Source organism: Rhinatrema bivittatum, chromosome 1, assembly GCF_901001135.1.
Source record: "Rhinatrema bivittatum chromosome 1, aRhiBiv1.1, whole genome shotgun sequence".
In the NCBI taxonomy this organism is placed as follows: domain Eukaryota; kingdom Metazoa; phylum Chordata; class Amphibia; order Gymnophiona; family Rhinatrematidae; genus Rhinatrema; species Rhinatrema bivittatum.
In genome coordinates, this window is record NC_042615.1 from 145,523,166 (window position 1) to 145,544,487 (window position 21,322).

Consider the following 21,322-nt stretch of genomic DNA (forward strand, 5'->3'; position numbering starts at 1 on the left):
TCCCTATGAGTAAAGACTAAAGAGGTTAGGACTTTTCAGCTTGGAGAAGAGACGGCTGAGGGGGGATATGATAGAGGTGTTTAAAATCATGAGAGGTCTAGAACAGGTAGATGTGAATCTGTTATTTACTCTTTCAGATAATAGAAAGACTAGGGGGCAGTCCATGAAGTTAGCAAGTAGCACATTTAAGACTAATCAGAGAAAGTTCTTTTTCACTCATCGCACAATTAAACTCTGGAATTTGTTGCCAGAGGATGTGGTTAGTGCAGTAAGTACAGCTGTGTTTAAAAAAGGATTGGATAAGTTCTTGGAGGAGAAGTCCATTACCTGCTATTAATTAAGTTGACTTAGAAAATAGCCACTGCTATTACTAGCAACAGTAACATGGAATAGACTTAGTTTTTGGGTACTTGCCAGGTTCTTATGGCCTGGACTGGCCACTGTTGGAAACAGCATGCTGGGCTTGATGGACCCTTGGTCTGACCCAGTATGGCATGTTCTTATGTTTTTATGTTCTCTCAAATACCCCTTCACACAGACACTATCAGTCTCTTGCACACACATACCCTCACACTGCACCCTCTCTCTCACACACACACACATGCATGCTCACTTCCTCACACAGGCTCCCAATCTGTCATTCATACACACTCCCACACACAAGCTCTCTCACACTCTCACATACACAGACACCCACAGGCCCTCAAACACACACACAGAGGCACTGTCACATACATACACATACCTTTCCAATCTCTATCGTTCACAGGCTCTCTTGTTCCCTTATTCTGGGCCTCTCCTTCTTCCTTCTGCAGGTGGTGTGGCTCTGCCCCCAGCTTTTCCCAGCCTCTTTCTCCTCTGTTTCTGCTGTGGGCAGGATGGCTTCCATCTGCGGCCCCTGCCGAGCCTCTTGCTATCTTCTGCCGTAGGCGGGATGGAATCTGCCTGCGGCCCTGCTGGGACTCATCTTCTGCTGTGGACAGGATGTGCTCTGTCCAAAATCCCGCCAGAGTGGAATGGGCTCTGCTCATGATGCCAATGGGCCTGTTTTCTAATTTTGTCTGTCAGCCAGATGGGCTCCACTTGTAGCCTGTCAGGAATATCTTTGAGTGCAAGTGGGATGGGGCTCCGCTCGTGGCCCCACGTGGCTGCTCTTTTCTGCCTCTTCATGGTTTGCCTAATGGAAGCACCAGGCCTGCCTTCCACAGTCTTATTCAGAGCTCAATTAGCTCTGGAAATAACTTCCAGTGCAGTCCTGTACTTGTCTGGTGAGCAACTAACTCACTAGGCATGAAAAGTTAAACTATCTTACATTGCAATATAACACATTATGCATTTTAAACTGTATTTTTCTTATAAAGAGCAATATCAGGCATAATTATCAATAAAGAATCAACATACAGTTTCAAACTTCAATTTAACAACAGATTCATGTTTCTTCAGTACAAAACACTGCACCGAAAATAATTTTTTTTACCTCTGAAACCTATTCACAATAAATGTACTTCTGGCACTGGTTAAACAAGTATAATAATTGAAGAGGGAAATGCAGCAAATTTCAATAAGTCCCAGAACAACTTCAACATTGTAAATGATTTTAACACTTTATTGGCGGCAACTCCATTGCTTGAAGAAAACACACTTTTTAAACCAAGGGATTTGTTTTGTGGATTTCACTGGTTAAACAAGTACCATTAACTCATAATCTATAGTACGGCATATAAATAAGCTGCTCACATTTTTTCAAACAAATAATAATATTAGTCCCTCCACAGTCTTATTTGGAACTCAGTTTGCTCTGGAAATGATGTCCACTGCAGCCCTCTGCTTACCTGATAGAGCAACTAACTCTCAGGGAGACAAGAGACCTCTGGTGATGATTGCAAGGCTTCTGGACGTCTTAAAGGGACCTCACTTTTATTAGTATATCAGAGTAGTAATTCACAGTAAGAATTACAATTGCATGTGGGAAGTACCTTTGGCCTGAAACCTATTCGTTGCTCGTGTTTTATGATGAAATATAAGCAATTGTGTCCTAAGTTGCTCTTACCCCATGCATGGGCTCATGCTGGACTGTGACATTGTATCATTAATGCTTTTCTTGAACTTGTATCTTTCAGAAGCCTGAAGGTCGCCCTTCATTTGCAGCATTACGCCAGACTATCACAGACATAGCAGAAACTGGATAACCATATATGGCTGAGCAGCTATCCAAGTCACTTTGTGTCAAGGCAAGGGAGAGTCTTGTCCTATGCACCAGCATAAGTTCCTTTCACAGCAACATGGCAGCAGAGCTTAGAGCTGTATGAATGAAAGGAAGAATCACTAAAGCCAGATATCTATATTTAGTTATCAAGAATACAGATTAGTGTCTGTGCACCATCCTTATGGTGCACTAGTGCATTTTACTTGCTTGTGTGTTCTGTATAGATCATTGAAGCTTTTCTTATGAAATATTATGATGTAACATTCAACTCTGTTATTTGCAATAATGTTTCAATATCGCCAATACAATACTATTATGTGATCACATTTTCTTTCCCCATTCCAGTATGCTACATATAGTTTATATGCCGTGATGGTTGGTGCTTGTAATTATGGGATATGAGGAGATGTCCTATCGTGGATTACAAACTGGTTAAAAGACAGGAAACAGAGAGTAGGATTAAATGGTCAATTTTCTCAGTGGAAAAGGGTAAACAGTGGAGTGCCTCAGGGATCTGTACTTGGACCGGTGCTTTTCAATATATATATAAATGATCTGGAAAGGAATACGATGAGTGAGGTTATCAAATTTGCGGATGATACAAAATTATTCAGAGTAGTTAAATCACAAGCAGACTGTGATACATTACAGGAGGACCTTGCAAGACTGGAAGATTGGGCATCCAAATGGCAGATGAAATTTAATGTGGACAAGTGCAAGGTGTTGCATATAGGGAAAAATAACCCTTGCTGTAGTTACACGATGTTAAGTTCCATATTAGGAGCTACCACCCAGGAAAAAGATCTAGGCATCATAGTGGATAATACTTTAAAACCGTCGGCTGAGTGTGCTGCAGCAGTCAAAAAAAGCAAACAGAATGTTAGGAATTATTAGGAAGGGAATGGTTAATAAAACAGAAAATGTCATAATGCCTCTATATCGCTCCATGGTGAGACTGCACCTGGAATACTGTGTGCAATTCTGGTCGCCGCATCTCAAAAAAGATATAGTTGCGATGGAGAAGGTACAGAGAAGGGCAACCAAAATGATAAAGGGGATGGAATAGCTCCCCTATGAGGAAAAGCTGAAGAGGTTAGGGCTGTTCAGCTTGGAGAAGAGACAGCTGAGTGGGGATATGTTAGAGGTCTTTAAGAAATATATTGGTAGTCCAATAAAAAGATATTTTATTTGTTAAATTTTATTTCCATGAACACTACAGAATGGTGAAGAGCAGCTGAAGCTTGTCTCAAGAGAGATTGATTAAATCATTTAGTTCTCTTTTACAAGTCTTGATAACTGTTGTATCTCGCCTGCTTCTCTGCAGGTTGAGCTGTTATTGGAAGTAAATTTCTTGGTATCGGATATTTGGGATATTTCCTTCATGATCCAGAGAGCCTGACTCTCCTGCTGCGGTGCACATTCAGGATCAAGAAACTGACACCAAATTGTCGCATGGTTATTCGGGTAACCAAATTAATGATTGATTTAGCATCTTGGATTGCAAGAGGCTGAAAATGTTTAGTGTAACAGAAAAGTTCTGTACCTTTATCCTTGAAATTTATTTTTTTTTATTTATTTAAGGTTTTTATATACCAGCATTCATGATATAATCGCATCATGCTGGTTTACAGTTGAACAAGGGGGGTGCAAAAGATTAAAACAGGAACCTGTGCAAAGGAAGAGAGCAGTTACAATGAACAAGGATGATCGAACTGGGAGAATAGAGAAGTACTGTAGGAATTTAACATCATATAGGGTTATTTACAATGACCTGGTGTGGCTGCATTATGGAAGTTGAAGAGGTGAAATTTAGGAGGAGTCCGGAAATGCTTGTTTAAACAGCCAAGTCTTAAGTCTTTTTCAGAAGGTGGGGAGGCAAAGCTCCTGTCGGAGATCAGGTGGAATGGAATTCCAAAGTGAAGGTCCAGCTGTCAAGAAGGCCCGTTCTCTTAAAGTAATATGCCAAGTGGATTTGGCGTGAGGTACCTGGAGAGATCCTCTGTATGCTTCTCTGGTAGGTCTTGAGGAGTTATGTTGGCTGAGCGGGAATTGTAGGTCTAGTGGAGTAAGGTGGTGGATAGCTTTATATATCATGGTGATGAACTTGAAGATGATTCTGAAATGAATAGGCAGCCAATGTAGGTTTTTTAGGATAGGGGATATGTGGTCTCTCCTCCTTGTGTTAGTTAGAATTCTTGCTGCCGCATTTTGGACCATCTGTAGCGGTTTGGTGTAAGAAGATGGGAGACCTAGTAAGATAGAGTTACAGTAATCTATCTTTGAGAAGCTTATTGCTTGTAGAATCATTCTGAAGTCATGAGAGTGGAAAAGAGGTTTTATCTTTTTCAGCACTTGGAGTTTGTAGAAACAGTCCTTGGTTGTACGGTTGACTAATGCTTTCAGATTCATCCGGTTATCAATTATGACTCCTAAATCTCTCACTTGGGTGGAGAATGGGTTGGCTGGAGGAATTATGGTAGTGTTATTTTCTGGGGAGATGAGAAGGAGTTCAGTTTTGGCGGCATTTAATACGAGGTTTAAGCTGGCAAGGAGATGGTTGATTTTTTGGAGGCAGGATTCCCAATGATCGAGAGTTTTGGAGAAGGATTCTTTAAGGGGGATCATGATCTGGACGTCATCTGCATAGAGGAAATGTTTGAGTTTTAGATTGGTTAGGAGCTGGTACAGCGGAAGGAGGTAGATGTTGAAGAGCGTGGGTGATAGGGAGGATCCCTGTGGGACTCCTACAGGTGAGTCATGGTGGGGGGATTCTTTGTTGTGGATTCTAACTTTATAGCCTCTGTTGCTGAGGAATGTTTTGAACCAGGCTAGTGCCGTACCTGTTATACCAATGGTCGATAGTTGGTTTATGAGGGTGGAGTGGTTAACAATGTCGAAGGCTGCCGAGAGGTCCAAGAGAATCAGTAGGAATGATTGTCCTTTGTCTAGACCCATAATGAGGTAGTCTGTCAACGATGTGAGGAGGAATTCTGTACTAAATGCTTTGCGGAACCCATATTGGGAAGGGAATAGTAGTTTGTTATCTTCGATGTAGTCTGAAATTTGAGTGTTAACTAATTTTTCCATGATCTTAGATATGAATGGAAGGTTAGCGATTGGGCGGAAGTTATTTGGGTCTTTAGAATCCAAATTTGGCTTCTTTAGTAGTGGTTTGATGGAAGCCAGTTTGAATTTGTCTGGATAGATTCCTTGAGAAAGAGAACAGTTTATGATGTCCACCAGCGTTTTGGAGATGGAGTCTGGAATTGTCAGGAGGAGTTTGGTGGGGATGTGGTCTAAAGGATGAGAGGAAGGTTTCATTTTCTTTAAAACTGAATGGATCTCTGTGGCGGTAATGGGTTCAAATGATTCCAGACATATGTTTTTTTTGTTGGTTAGCTGATGTGAACTCAAGTGAGAGGGGGTGAAAGAGGGCAGCTGTGTTAGGAGGTTAATGATTTTATTTTGGAAGAATAGGGCCAGTTCTTCGGCTTTTGATTGTGCTTGGTTGCTAGGTATGTCAGGCGCGTTGATTTGGGTTAGATTGGATACATAGGCAAAGAGAGCTTTAGCGTTGAACACAAGGTCGTGGATCTTATGAGCATAGAAGTCTCTTTTGGATCTAGAGGTAGAGGTCTTGTAATGGTGTAAGGCAAGTTTATAGGCGGAGAGTGTGCTGGCACAAGGGGCTTTACGCCATTTGCTCTCTTTCTGTCTTAAGCTTTGTTTCAGTTTTCGAAGTTCATTGGTGAACCACGGTTGTCTTTTGGACGCGTTAGTTGTTGCAAGGGGGCATAGTTTGTTAGCTATGGATTCTGTAATGTTATTCCAGGAAAGGAGCGCCATGTTAGGATTGGTGAGGTCTATGAGAGGGAGTTGAGAGGTCAGATGTTTGCTGAGGTCTTCTGAGGGGCAGGATCTTCTATATTGAAAAGAGGTTTGGGGTGCGTGGTCTGTGATGGTTTCTTTCAGCGTGAACATGGTTGAAATTAGAGCATGATCTGACCAAGGGACCTTCTTGCAGCTAAGGTGTGATGAATGTTTGATGCTTGAGTTTACGAAGATTAGATCCAACGTGTAACCTGCTTTGTGTGTGGGTTTGTTGACTATCTGTTTGAATCCCATGGCTGAGAGGGCAGTGAGGAAAGCTTCACAACTGGATGAGAGTTTGGGGTCATCTACGTGCAGGTTGAAATTTCCAAGGAATATTGCTGGAGTGTCCAAATTAATGAGAGATGTGGTTATTTCAACAATAGGGGAAGCGTCTGTTTCCAGGAGGCCCGGGGGGAGGGGGGGGGGGGCATAGACAAGTAGGATTTGAAGTTGGTCTGATGTGAAAAGGCCGATTTCTAGTTTAGGATCTGATTTGACTGGGTGTTAAAGTGACTCTGAGGCCTTTTTTAGTTGCTAATAAGATGCCCCCACCCCTTTTTTTTCTGTCGAGGGAGAGAAAAGATGTCGTAGGTCTGTGTTGGAAGTTGGTTTATTATTGCTGTATCTGTGTGTTTCAGCCATGTTTCGGCCAAGAAGTTGGGTGATCGGTGCAATCAGGATGGGGGTAAGGGTCATTAAGGAGCGGTGTCGGGCTTGCCTGGTAGAATTTCCTGTAGAGGATATATAGTGTTGGAGAATGGGGATTGGGGATTGGGAAAGCTGGATACATTTTGGGTTGTTGAGCCGGCAAGTGAGGTAGACTGGTTGGGTGGTTCGGAAGAAAGCTGGACTGCAGTTGGTAAGTTGCGGGTTGAGTTACTGAGAGACGCTGGGCTGCAATGGTAACCTGGAGGGGACTGTTGGCCGTGGGAGGTCTGGTGAAGGAGTGAACAGGGAAAGTATAGTTGGCCGCAGTGAGAAGTTCCGGCAGCACTCCAGTGCTGCACAAGAACCGTCAGATGGGTGAGTCCGTTGTGAGAGTGAGTCCTCAGGGTGTCTGTCTAAATGGTTCGGAGCAAATTAGAGGGTGTACAGGATCGTCAGGATGGGACCTTTGCGAGGAGAAGGTAAAAAGGTACACACTAAGGGTATAACCTTGCATGGCTAAGATTAAGATTCACTTCCAAAGAGTTCATTTGCAGTCATCGATAATAAGTGATGAAGATTTTGTCTATGAATTTATACAGAATATTAGAGATTGTACCTTTGTCAGACAATTGTTGTCCTCTGTGTTAAGGTTTGAAAGTAAAGTACAGCTTGTAAATGTTAAACCTTGTGTGAACTATTTTTGCAGAAGAAGAATACTACTGTGTTCAAGGCCAATGCAAGGCTATAACACACCCTAGCGAACCTTACACCTTGTGCCCCCACTCACCCCCACACACACAATTACAAATTATGGGCCAGATTTTAAAGGCCCTACGCGCGTAAATCCATAGGATTTACACGCGTAGGTGGGGTAACGTGCGCCGGGCCTATTTTACAAAGGCCCGGCGGCGCGCATAAAGCCCTGGGACACGTCTAAGTTCCGGGGCTTTGAAAAAGGGGTGGGGGAGCGGTCCGGGGGGGCAGGGCCAGAGGTCTCCGGCACAGCGGCGTGCAACTTGCTCCTGCCTGGAGGCAGGCACAAGATGTAAAATAAAGGTCGGGGGGGGGGTTAGGATAGGGCTAGGGAGCGGGAAGGTTAGGGGAAGGGGAAGGGAGGTTAGGTTAGGGGGTTAGGAAGCTCCTTCCCAGGCCGCTCTGAAATCGGAGCGGCCTGGGAGGGAACGGGTGAAGGCCACAGGCGTCGGCACTCACAGGCTGCACAATTGTGCATTCCCTTGCACGTGCCAACCCCCAATTTTATAACATGTGTGCATCTGCATGCGCATGTTAGAAATCGGGCATCCATATGTGCGCGCCGGGTAGTGCACGCACAAATGCAATTGCCCACGTGCAATTTCTTAAAATCTACCCCTATGCATTTATAATAACAAATTTAACATGAAAAAGGACATTCAAAAGGGAAACTTTGATAAAATGAGAAAAATTGTTAGAAAAAAACTGAAAGAAGCAGCTACAAAGGTAAAAAGTGTGCAAGAGGCGTGAACATTGTTAAAAAATACCATCCTAGAAGCACAGTCCAGATGTATTCCACCCATTAAGAAAATTGGAAGGAAGGCAAAAGGATTACCAGCATGGTTAAAAGGTGAGGTGAAGGAGGCTATTTTAGCCAAAAGATCTTCATTCAAAAATTGGAAGAAGGATACAACAAAAGAAAATAGGATAAAGCATAAGCGTTGGCAAGTTAAATGTAAGACTTTGCTAAGACAGGTTAAGAGAGAATTTGAAAAGAAGTTGGCCATAGAGGCAAAAACTCACAGTAAAAACTTTTAAAAATATATCTGAAGCAGAAAGCCTGTGAGGGAGTCAGTTGGACTATTAGATGATCGAGGGATTAAAGGGGCACTTAGAGAAGAAAAGACCATCGTGGAAAGATTAAACCATTTCTTTTTTTCGGTGTTTACTGAAGAGGATGCTGGGGAGATACCCGTTCCAGAGAAGGTTTTCATGGGTAATGATTCAAATGGACCGAACCAAATCAAGGTAAACCTAGAAGATGTGGTAGGCCTGATTGACAAACTGAAGAGTAGTAAAGGGATGTGAATCGTTTTTTGACGATTTAAAATATCGTCCGATATATTTTAAATCGTCAAAAATTGTTAGAGGCGATATTTAATAGGAATTCCCCCGATTTATCGTCAAAAATCGTAAATCGGGGGGAGGGGAAGGGGGAGGGCAGGAAAACCGGCACACTAAAACAACCCTAAAACCCACCCCGACCCTTTAAAATCCCCCACCCTCCCGAATCCCCCCCAAATGCCTTAAATTACCTGGGGTCCAGTGGGGGGGGGGGGGTCCCGGGGGTCCCGGTGTGATCTTTTACTCTCGGGCCTCCGGTGCGTTGTAGAAAAACAAAAAACAAAAACAAAATGGCGCCGGCGCCATTTTGGTTTTTGTCCCCCGACGGCAAGAGCGTAGGTAGGAGATCGCTCCCGGACCCCCGCTGGACCCCCAGGGACTTTTGGCCAGCTTGGGGGGCCTCCTGACCCCCCAAGCTGGCCAAAAGTCCCTGGTATAGGTGGTGATGTCCTTTCGTGGATTACAAACTGGTTAAAAGACAGGAATCAGAGAGTAGGATTAAATGGACAATTTTCTCAGTGCAGGGGAGTGGGCAATGGAATGCCTCAGGGATCTATACTGGGACCCATGCTTTTCAATCTACTAGATAAGGGAGCCCTGACCGACGTGCCGCAAATGCGCAGTAGAGAGCAGCTCTACCGCACATGCGAGCACGTCGGCCAGAGCAGAGCATGCCCCCCCCAAAAAAATGGCGCCTGCTCCTTAGGAGCAGGAGCAGCGGCGGCAGCAGCAGGAGCAAGAGCAGTGGCGGCAGCAGGAGCGGTGGCGGCGACGAGCGGGAGGAGCAGGAGCGGCGGCGGCGACAAGCAGGAGGAGCAGGAGCGGCGGTGGCGACAAACAGGAGTGGCGGCGGCGCACACGCGAGGGAGGGAGGGAGGGAGGAGCAGTAGCGGCGGCGACGCACGCGCATGAGGGAGGGACACCCCCCTGTCTGCCGGTTGTGGATGAGCTGAAAGGGGAGGGAGGAGAGAGGGGAGGAGAGAGTGAGCTGAGGGGAGAGGGGAGGGTGGAGAGAGTGAGCTGAGGGGAGGGGAGAGGGAGAATAGAGGGGGGAGGTGGGAGGGAGGAGGGAGGAGAGAGTGAGCTGAGGGGAGGGGGGAGGGAGAAGAGAGTGAGCTGGGGGGAGGGAGGAGAGGGAGAATAGAGGGGGGAGGTGAGAGGGAGGGAGGAGAGAGTGAGGTGGAGGGAGGAGAGGGAGAATAGAGGGGGGAGGTGAGAGGGAGGAGAGAGTGAGGTGGGGGAAGGGAGGAGAGAGTGAGGGGAGGAGAGAGAATAGAGGGGGGAGGTGAGAGTGAGGTGGGGGGAGGGAGGAGAGAGTGAGGGGAGGGGGGAGGAAGTGGGAAGGAAATAGACCGAAAATCTTTTTTTAAATGTAGCCCGTTGTTACGGGCTTAACGGCTAGTATATTTATAAATGATCTGGAAAGGAATATGATGAGTGAGGTAATCAAATTTGCAGATGATACAAAATTGTTCAGAGTAGTTAAATCACAAGCGGATTGTGATAAATTGCAGGAGGACCTTGTGAGACTGGAAAATTAGGCATCCAAATGGCAGATGAAATTTAATGTGGTTAAGGGAAAGGTGATGCATATAGAGAACAATAACCCATGCTATAGTTACACAATGTTGGGTTCCATATTAGGAGCTACCACCCAGGAAAGAGATCTAGGTGTCATAGTGGATAACACATTGAAATCATCGGCTCAGTGTGCTGAGGCAGTCAAAAAAGCAAACAGAATGTTAGGAATTATTAGGAAGGGAATGGTGAATAAAACGGAAATTGTCATAATGCCTCTGTATCGCTCCATGGTGAGACCACACCTTGAATACTGTGTACAATTCTGGTCGTTGCATCTCAAAAAAGATATAGTTGTGATGGAGAAGGTTCAGAGAAAGACAACTAAAATGATAAAGGGGATGGAACAGCTCCCCTATGAGGAAAGACTAAAGAGGTTAGGACTGTTCATCTTGGAGAAGAGACGGCTAAGGGGGGATATGATAGAGGTGTTTAAAATCATGAGAGGTCTAGAAAGGGTAAATGTGAATTGGTTATTTACTTTTTCAGATAATAGAAGGACTAGGGGGCCCTCCATGAAGTTAGCATGTAGCACATTTAAAACTAATCGGAGAAAGTTCTTTTTCACTCAATGCACAATTAAACTCTGGAATTTGTTGCCAGGGGATGTGATTAGTGCAGTAAATGTAGTTGGGTTTAAAAAAGGTTTGGATAAGTTCTTGGAGGAGAAGTCCATTACCTGCTATTAATCAAGTTGACTTGGAAAATAGCCATTGCTATTACTAGCATCAGTAGCATGGGATAAACTTAGTTATGAGGTACTTGCCAGGTACTTATAGCCTGGATTAGCCACTGTTGGAAACAAGATGCTGGGCTTGATGGACCCTTGGTCTGACCCAGTATTTTATGTTCTTATTCAAAGTACAGTTTTCTGAGGTAAAAATCTTGCTTACAACATGTATATTATATTATTTACAGGCACTGCTGTCTACACACATGCTCTGTCTCTCACACATATATTTCCTCGCTCTCTCTCTCTCTCTGTATCTTACACACACACACAAACACACACACACACTCTCACTCTCTCTCTCTCTCATTCACTCACTTAGGATCCCTCTCTCTCTTTTGCTCTTACACACATACTGTCTCTCTCTCTCACTCATGCACATACATAGGCTCCTCTCTCACTCACACACACATGCCCACAGGCTCTTTCTCTCTCTCTCTCTTTCACACAGGCTCCCTTATTAGCTCTCTCAGATACACAGGCTCTTTCATGTAGTTCCATCTCTTTCTCACTCAAACACACACACACACACTTTCACTCCCAAACACACACACACACACACACACTCCTTTGCGCGCGCGCGCGCACACACACACACACACACACACGCACACACACACACACACACACAGGCTCCCTATCACTTCCACTCACATACACTTCCTCTCTTTCACACTAACTCACATATAAATACATAGGCTCTCTTGCTTTCTCACTCTGAGCATCTCCCTGTCTTCTTCCACTGTAAGTAGGATGGGCTCTGCCTGTGGCCCTCCTGGGCCTCTCTCCTTCTTGTCTTGAGCTTGCAGGCAAGATGATCTCTAACCCTGGCCCTGCCTGAGATCTCTCCCTTGGCAGCAACCCTTCTGGGTCTTCTTGTCTTCATCTGCATGTAAGATGAGCTCCATATGTGGCCCTACTGGGCTGCTTTTCTCATCTTTGGCCTCGAGTGGGTTGGGTTCTGCCTGCAACCCCACTGGGCCACTATCTTTATCTTTGGTTGTGGACAGGATGGACTTGCCCATGGCCTTCCTGGGCCTAATTGTCTTCAGCTGTATGTGGGAAGGGCTGAAGCCCTGCTGGGCCACTCTCTTCATCTTGGGCAACAGGCAGGATGAGCTCTGCCCATGCTTCTTCTAGGTCTTTCCCTTTTTTGTTTTCAGCTGCAAGCCAGGGGCTCATGCCAGCAATGTTGCTGCCCTAAGGGTTGGCGCTCTAGGCAACTGCCTAGTTTGCCTAATGGAAGCACCTGCCTTTGACTGTGTTGTCTCTATGAAAGATCCCAGAAATGTGTGTTTCCTCCACTGGATCTTACTCTTTCTGTTCTTTATCTTTCTTAACTTGCCTTACACAATGATCTATTGCCTTCTCAATGCTTCCTTTTATTACTGACCATAGTTCCTTTATACTCTTTGGGGTAGATTTTATAACATGCGAGCACGGTGGACATGTGTGCACGCTACCCAGCGCACGGACATGTACACCCAATTTTATAACTTGCACAGGCGTCCCGGGGCTTTATGCGCGTCGCCAGGCCTTTTTAAAATAGGCCCAGTGCGTGCAAGGCCGGTTATGCGTGTATATCCTCCAGATTTACGCATGTAACCCTTTGCGAATTTGGCCCTTTATCTCTCAGAATCCCAGTAGGTTATCCTCAACAACATCACTCATTCCCTTGAATTCAGATCTCCTGCAGTCCAAGACCCTGGTCTTAATATGGTTCAGTTCAGGTGGACGTTTAATATTGAATCACACAGTATATGATTACTATGTCCTAACTTTTCCTTTACTATGATATCAGACTCCATTTGTCAGTATCATATTCAGTATAGCTTCCTCTCAAGAGGTTCTTTCACTAGCTGCAAGATGAATGCCTTGTTCTATGGTATCTCCACGCCTAACTGACATTGTGGCATGTATGCTCCACATGTGGCAGACTGATGTCACCCATAAGCAGGACCTCTCCTATTTTACTGTTATTACTAGAACTATATTTTTTTATTGTTTTGTCTTCTTTGATTATTTAACAATTTTGGAAGAAATTTTTATTAAGCCAACCAATGGGAAGATCCACAGGTACTTTTGTACACGTGTAACTTGCAGCGGATTTTCAAAGGGAACTGGTAATTTCCCTTTGAAAATCCACTACAAGTTACACGAGTACAATAGTAGCCAAGCTTCTTTCCCCTGTTTTATTTGAGAGTGGGGATCATGGGAACAACTATGCATAAAAATATTTGAAAAATTAAACATATGTGTGTGTGTGATTTGCCCATTAACTTTTGAGCAGCTCAATATAGCCATCTAATGAAATTAAAAATTTTCACAACCATAATGTAGCCAACGACATAGTTCTGCAAAATTCCCTCTTTAAGGGCAATTTTCAGAAGGCATTTACCCAGGTAAATTGGCTGTCTGAAAATTTCCCAGCACTTGCCTGCCTGTAAGTATTCATGGGGAATAAGAACGCAAGTACTTCTAGCATGATAACAAGCAGGCCCTCTCAGGCGCATGGATTACATTTTGAAATCCGTGCATGATTTTTTCAACACCAAATGTAACTGCAGGAAAAGCAGGTGCAAATCTCTGTGGGTACTTTTTTCCCAGGGCAATTTTCTAAGGACCTTGATGCCCATACTTTCCCTTTGAGAACTTGTGCTACGCTTGCAGGTAAAAGTAGCCACTGACTTTGCATCAATGCATGCAGTTTTCAGAAACTGCCCCCTTTGAAGTTGATTTTCAAAGCACTTTGCATCCATGCAACTCATTTTTATTTTGTGTATAAATCATGCTTTGAAAACTAGCCCGGAGTTCTATATGTAAAAGTATGCCCAAAGCTTGATTTCACGTGCACTTTTATCTGCAGCTGAAGAAGGCGTTCCATGGGGCAGAGTTGGGGGGAAAGGAAAACATTTCCATGGATACTTTTAAATTATGAAAGTATGTACAGGTTTGTCCCCGCACATACCTGGCGAACTCGTGAATTTTCAAAGTGGACTTATGTACATAGTCCACTTTGAAAATTCGGGCTACAGTGTGCAAGTAAAACACACTCACAGACTTCGGCCCTTTGTGGGTAATTATAAAATTATCCTTCCTAGGCATTACTTTGGTAATACATTTACATACTGTTATGCTAATAAAATCTTCAGAATCTGAATCTGTATGGGTCGGTCCTGACTGGTCCAAAATTCAAGGCTGTAGATCTGCAGTGATTGACACTGCTGCTGTTTTATCATTTCTGATGGGGAGAAGGAAGATAAGGATGCCTCTGCTCCAAAGGCTGACTGACATGATTGTCTCTACCTAAAGGCATGGCATGGACTGCTTTACTTGGTCTTTCATACATCCTCAATTGCATAGTGGAGTTGCATATGGACCCTAAGAAAAACTGTAATGTTCTGGTAGAGTAATATTTTCATGATGTGATTAGATTTGTTTTCAAATTTAAAAGTTTGTGGCATCATACTGGTGCTGTTACCTGATTATAACTACATGGGTGTGACACTGCAAAAGTAAACCCATTAATCAATTAAAATGCGTATTTAATTCATCAGCATTCTAGTACCAGATAATGTGATTTACAGACACGCAATGATAAAGAATAAGTGACTGCTACTATCCTTTTCCTACGCATGTTCCATATTCTGTATTTTATAGACACATAACAAAACTGACAAATATTTAGGCTGGGAAAAAAAAGAGGTTCTGTTATGCAGAAGCATTCTGTGGCAGGAATGCACAAGTATCAATGGCCTTTCTAATAGGCAAGTGGATCCTCTTCTCCCCTAGGGTCTTCTTCAGGAGGCCATCCGGCTTGGTTTCTGAAAACCTGTCAAGTACGATTAATGTGGGAACTTGAAAGACATCATCCGTGAATGCTGTTTCTGCATCCCCTCCATGCCAGGCCTGGGTATTCCCTTCACTGATGCCAGTGGGCTCCGAAGATGAGGAACCCTTTGGGGTGCGTTTGCATTTCCTACACCACATTCTGAGACACCCATAGAGCAGTATCATAGTTACTATGATGAGAAGGCCACTGCTGATAAGCCAGATTACCAGAGCAAGGTCCAGTCTCTTCCTATCTGGTACGACAGCATCTCTGGTCATTGTATGGAAAATGGTACACTGGTCTCTAGAAGGACGGGTCCCATGGCAGGTGACACATAAGATGTAGTTTGTGGATGGTGTTAATTTCTGTAGGGTCAAGGAATTGTGGCTCAAAGGGATGTCTTCTTCGCGGTGAAAATTCTGCTTTGAAAACCCAGACAATATGTTGTTCCAGTTTGGGCGATACATGACTCTGTAGAATTTATCAGGGCACATGTAATGATTATGTGACCAGGTTACAGAAGCTGAGGAAAAGGTGACATTCCTGATGGCAATGTTCATCTTCCGAATTCTTCTGGAAATGCACTCACCTGCGAGGAAGACAGCCTGTTAACTTTTGTTGTCTTTTCATAGAAAACAAAGAGTTTGGTAATAATAAATGGGGGAATGCTAATGACATCAAAAGTGAAGGTGAGTTATGAAATAAATATTTTGGTTGAATATCAGAATGCTGTTAAATAACCAAAATGCAGGAAATCAACTATTGTAAAATTGAAATTGCAGGGATTATTTCAGCAATTTCCTGAAATGACAAATAAACATTTCCACAAATTTTCCCCCAAGAAGCAACAGTTCCTCCTGCACATCTGCTTTCTTGTTAATCTGAAGTCTTAATCCCTAAACTATCTTTGACAACTCAGAAGTGATGAAGCAGAGGAAGGGTGAGGAATGGGAAAAGGGATGTTCAACCATTTTACACAACAGAAGCCATCCTAAGCCTTCAATACCCTGAGGATCAGAACACAAAACAGAAAAAAAGCACCGCATAAACGAGACAGCTACAATATAGATACATAGCCACGCGTACATCATGCCCTATAACCCTGAAAACCAGACTTCAACAAAGGAATCTTTTCTTTGGACTCTGTATTATTATACCCAGTGCTGTTCCTTCACTGACCTGAAAAAGAGAGCAAAGCTCTTGAAAGCTGGTTATATGACTTTAGTCCAATAAATAAGCTATTACCTAAGGTTATTCCCTGTGAATAAATCTTTTCTAGTTTCTTGTTATGTTTTGCATGCCAGTGGATTACATTAACTATTTTCAGGCCGATGCAATACAGTGTGCTCAGCCGAGGGGCTGTGCACAGCTTAGGCAAAGGGGCGCTTGTAAAACTGAGCTTCTCTTTTTCCTAACCCGCTGACAGCCCCCTCTCCTGGGTACCTGCTGCCAAGGAGGCACCAGGGGCACACAATTTCCCCTAGCACCTCCTTTTTACTGCGGCAACCGATTTAAATATTGAATAGATGCGCCCCGGAGAGGTTGATCGGCGCATGTTGGGAGAGCAGGCCCTCGATCCTGAGTGCCTGTTTTCCCCAGCCAATATTTCATCGGCCTGATTGAGCTGATGTTTTACTTATGGCAAAGAATATTTGAATGATGAGCTATAAGTTGATGTGTTGCATGCATATTGTATGAAGAAGGGGTGTTAGAGGTACACATTTGCATGATAGCTGTTTTATAAAGAATATCCTCAATGACTATGCATGAGATGGATCTGCATATGTTGGAAACTATATGCAAATGAATCTCATGCATATTCATTGTGGTTATTGTGAAAACCAGACTGGTTGTGGGGGTCCTGAGAATAGGTTTGGGAGAAGCCCTGTTATAGACAATTGATTATATGTAGTAGTGCTATGTAGTACTATAGGAAATCTCAAATAGCCCTGCACATCCATTGTGCCATGAATATGCGCTGTATGATAAAATAGATGAAAACTGTAAGAGCATGAGAGTGTGTCTGCATACCTGAGGAAACTGTGTGTTGCCAGTGTGAATATGTACAGTGTAACAGAACGAGCGTGTGTTTAAGAGAGGTGGTAAAGTTGTGCATTAAAACAAAAAGAGACTCAGATTAAGATAGGAAAGAATGTAGTGGTTATTAAGGATGAAAATCTGAGGGTTTTTATAAAAGGTGAGTGCTGTCATCCCTGGAATGAAAAGCAACCTTAAAATTAGCTTATGCATGGAATAGATTAGACACTGTTGAAGAATAGGAGAGGGCTGCTTAATTTTTGGTGTTATCTGATAAAGCAGAAGAGGGTTCATGCCACTACCTTTATTATTTTTCTGTAGGTGAAAAAAAACAATTTAAAGTTGCCAAATTCAATCCTATGGGATGTAATGGGAGATGCGACTGGTAGCAGTGCTGTGGCCCAGAGTTATAATTGTCCCAAGCAGGAGTGTAATATATTCATGTTGCAGGGTTGCCAGAGGGAAATAAAAGGTGTGCATGTATTTGGGTGAATAGGTACTGGTGGGAAGGTCTGCGAGTGGACTTGAGGGTTTAATGGAGAATCTATGGTGGCATTTTTTCCTGCACTCTTCCCCATCTATTTTCATGCCTTGATGAATATTTTCTTTGCATTCCTGATGCTAAAAAGAATTTGGGTGAACTCAATCCAAAGTTCCACATCATATATTTTGTAGACTGGTTGAGGAAGAAAGTGGACACAGGATTGCACTATATAGTATTGTTTTCTGTCTGATCTGAGTGCCAGGATTTATGCATATAATTCTGTCTGTGCCACAGAATATCAACAATAAAAGACTATACATTTTCAGTTATCAGTGTTGAATTATCTCTATGATGCATTCTCAGGTGTCTTCATTTGCACTGAATCAGTTTCAAGTACTAGCAGAGTCCAGAACACTGCGTCCTTTCTGTGCCTCTTTCTTGCTTATGCTGGTGGTCTAGGAATGGCACTCTAGCATTTAATGACTTATAAATAATTAGCATAAGATTTGCTCCAAAACAATTGCTCCAAAATAATTCAAATGATTCAAGACCCACAGTTGCAATGTTCATCTTTTGCTCTACAACAGTGCTGGTATGTAGTATCAAAGTCCTTTTTGGCCACTACAGCTAACCCAAGGCATTATTCCATTTTTTTGTGACTGGTCAACTCTTTCAAAGTGGATTATATTTAGGTACTGTAGGTATTTCCCTGCTCCGAGAGCGCTTATGATCTAAGGGCCTGATTTACCAAGGTTTTTTTCTCATAGACACAGAATGGGAGAGAAGCCTTTGTAAATCAGTCCCAAAGTTTATACCTGTAAGTTTGTAGTATATTTCAGAGGTGTGGGAGGACAGTCTTCCAGGGTCACAAACCAGTTTCGTTTTCAGGGCATCTGAACTATACAGATGAACTTATTTCCTAGACAAAGGGGTCTATTAATGAAGCCAGGTTAAAATCAGCAGTTAAAACACAATACCTGACAATTTTAATGTGAATATAATGCTGTTCTTACAAGGGCATACATCTGAGGTCAAAACTAAGAAGTCCATATTCAAAAGCCATTTAGATAGATAATATAATAATTATCCATCTACTGTAAATGGCTTACCCATTCAGCCCTTATCCATATAAATTCTAGCTAGTTATCTGGCTAGAATTTAGCTGGACAAGACTGGGGCATTCCAGGGGTAGGCAGAAAGTGTCCTGGGAGGAGCGGAGTTAGCCACATAAGTTAACCAGCTAACTCTGATATGCGGAGTTAGCCGGTTACCTTCTGTGGCTAATTCTGGTTGAGTCGTAGGGCTATCCTAAAGTTAGGCGATTATACATAACTTTATGTAAAATTGGCTAACTAGTAAAGCCGCACAGCAGTTGAATATGGACCTCTAAGTTACCAAGGCAACATTTTCCCTCCATCCCACACCAGTTCAGGAATTAAGTGTTTGGAGTCAGCACAGAAAAAAGTGCTCATCTATTAAAAATCATTTACTTGTACTAACAGGATATCCTGGTATTGCACAAACTGTGTTCCCTGATCATATTAGGGATATTCATTTGTTTGAAGCAAATGGGTAAAATATGATAAATGAGTCCATATTTGTTTCATTCATGGTCAACCAAAACAAATGGAGGAATTCCACCAATGAAACAAATAATTTTCATCTCATTTGTTTATATTTCCCATTCAAGTCTACTCTAGGGGCGTGCATGTGTATAGGAATGCCCTCTCACGTGTGTAAGTAGCAGGATTTCAGTAGGTCCACTCAGCGATGTGATAGGCCCAAATCCCAGTTCCCTCCCAGTCTGCTCCAGTAAAGGAGCGGACTTCCTAAACCACCTATCTAACCTGCCTCCCTTTTACCCAACTAGCTCCAACCCCTAAAACCAGGCTAACTAACCTAGATTTTTTTTGTTTTTATATTTACCCGCATTCCCGAGCAGCAGCGAGTTGCGTGGCTCTGTTGTTGTTGGCACGCTCTTCAGTGACTTAATGGCACTGTCCTGGCTTGCCCATGCCCCTCCCATGCCCAGACCCCACACCCGGCCCATGTCTTTTGCAAAACCTCTTCACAATGTGTGTACTGGGAGATACGCGCGTGGCTGCAGGCCTCTGCAGATCCGCACATATCTCCCCTTTTTGTCGCGTGTAGGGCTTTGAAAATTAGCTCTTAAGTGCGTGCACTTTGTGCTAGCTGAGTTTAAAAAGGAAACTAGCCTTTTTCCTTATAAATTAGTTATATAAAATATGCAGTGAAAGTGCCCACATAGTTGGCAAATATGGGGGCTACTCAAAACCAAATAATCTTCCAAAGCATTCCAAACAAAGCTTCAGTTTCTGTCTGTGCTCCTACTGTATTTCTACAATTTCCAGAGCAGAGACTGAAGGTGCATTTTAAACGACGGAGGCTTTTTCGGAAGGACAGTTATTAGGTGAGGAAATGTGCTGACGTGAAATATGCTGGTGAAAGGCTGAGTCCTCTTGAGCATGGCTGGCTCCAAGATTTTGATGCACTTAATTAAGGTTGTTGCCTTTCTGATGAAGGGTGAGTGTCAGCTCCTTTCTTCTGAGTTCATGATTGAGTTAAATAGAGCGGAAACCTGTGTAAAACTGAAAGCTTTGTATGCAAAGTGAATTCTCCCTGCAGCACATCTCTTCTTGTGACAATGCTCAATTTGTTGATGCAAAACTCTGTTATAGCATGAAACATCTGATGGTTTGGTGGTTCACTGCAACATTACTCATTCAATAGATCTCTAAAATCAATAACTCATTTTCTATCATATTTTACTGTCCTCATTCACAGATGGCTTTATGCATGAGGCAGATATATTCTTTTAGCATGGAATCATTTTAAATGATTTTATAGCACTTTATGTCTGTAAAATATATATATTTTTAATCAAGTCTGTCCCTTTATTAGATCTTCATCTCCTTAAACTCCGCTATATAGGAAAATCTGAGCTACTCCTGCAGAAACAACCACCTTTTTTAATATAAGAAAGGGATGCTGCTAGAGATTTGCCAATAAGAATAGATAAAGGCTATTGCAGAAGTGAAAGAACTAAGCTTTGCTTCTCATTCACATTTTCCCTAGAAATTAAAATTGTTATCCTAAAGTGAACTCCTAACTTGTAGCTTCTGGAAATCAAGACGGCAACAGCAGAAAGATACTGGGAGTACCTCACTTTTGCAAGGGATAGTCTGTCTGTGTCAGCTGGTTAGCAAGGAGCTATGTTAAAGAACTTATCTGTGGCAGCTGTAGTCTTCTAGCCCTGTCGTGGTGCAAAACAAGCTCTGAACAAGCGATCCATTGCATTCAAGAGAACTTAGCATTGTGAAGAAAGTGGTAAAAAAAAAAAACATTTCTAACTTACCGTGTACGCTCCTGTGTTGCAAGTTGTGTTGTTTAGAATCCGTGCAATTGTTATTAACGATATGCTTTACAAAATCATTGGACAAACTGGATGAAACGAAGGCTTTTTTTTCTAGGTCGGATTTGCTGTGGAGATAGAAAAGCTGCAGGTCTCTCTACACTGTATATAAATTGCCTCCCCGCAGGTTGCTGCAGTTTAAATATCCAGGACCTGCCTTTGCTGACATCACAGACCAGTAAGCGAGTGAACACTGAGCATTACGAACAAACCTTTGTGTGCTCCCCTGGGAGGTCAAAGCTCTCTCAAAAGAGATCACAGACACTGCGAATTCAGGCAAGATGTGACTGCATCACGTTACAAGGGTTTGGAGGAAAAGATTTGCTTAGAAGTGGCACATAATTTTCTTCACAACAGTTTGGTGGTCAGTGAGTCATCTAACCATCCTACCTTTAAAGTAACAA

General features: G+C 43.1%; 2 protein-coding genes across 2 annotated transcripts in view; one reads left to right on the forward strand and one right to left on the reverse strand.

The window, feature by feature from the left end:
- The window catches only part of LOC115083975 (tyrosine-protein kinase TXK-like), an 82,164-nt gene extending 79,466 nt beyond the window's left edge, over nt 1-2,698 (forward strand). Inside the window, exon 14 of the mRNA XM_029588163.1 lies at nt 2,121-2,698. Within this exon, the coding sequence (XP_029444023.1) occupies nt 2,121-2,189 (69 nt within the window). The 3' untranslated portion in view covers nt 2,190-2,698. The remainder of the gene's footprint in view (nt 1-2,120) is intronic.
- Nucleotides 2,699-14,660: 11,962 nt separating this feature from the next.
- On the reverse strand, nt 14,661-21,107 carry LOC115083978 (fibronectin type III domain-containing protein 9-like). The gene is made up of 2 exons (XM_029588179.1): nt 20,862-21,107; nt 14,661-15,553 (listed from the first exon to the last, which is right to left on the reverse strand). Exon 2 carries the CDS (start codon nt 15,522-15,524, stop codon nt 14,844-14,846), a length of 681 nt encoding a protein of 226 aa, XP_029444039.1. The 5' UTR covers nt 15,525-15,553; nt 20,862-21,107; the 3' UTR covers nt 14,661-14,843.
- Between the last annotated feature and the right edge of the window lie 215 nt (nt 21,108-21,322).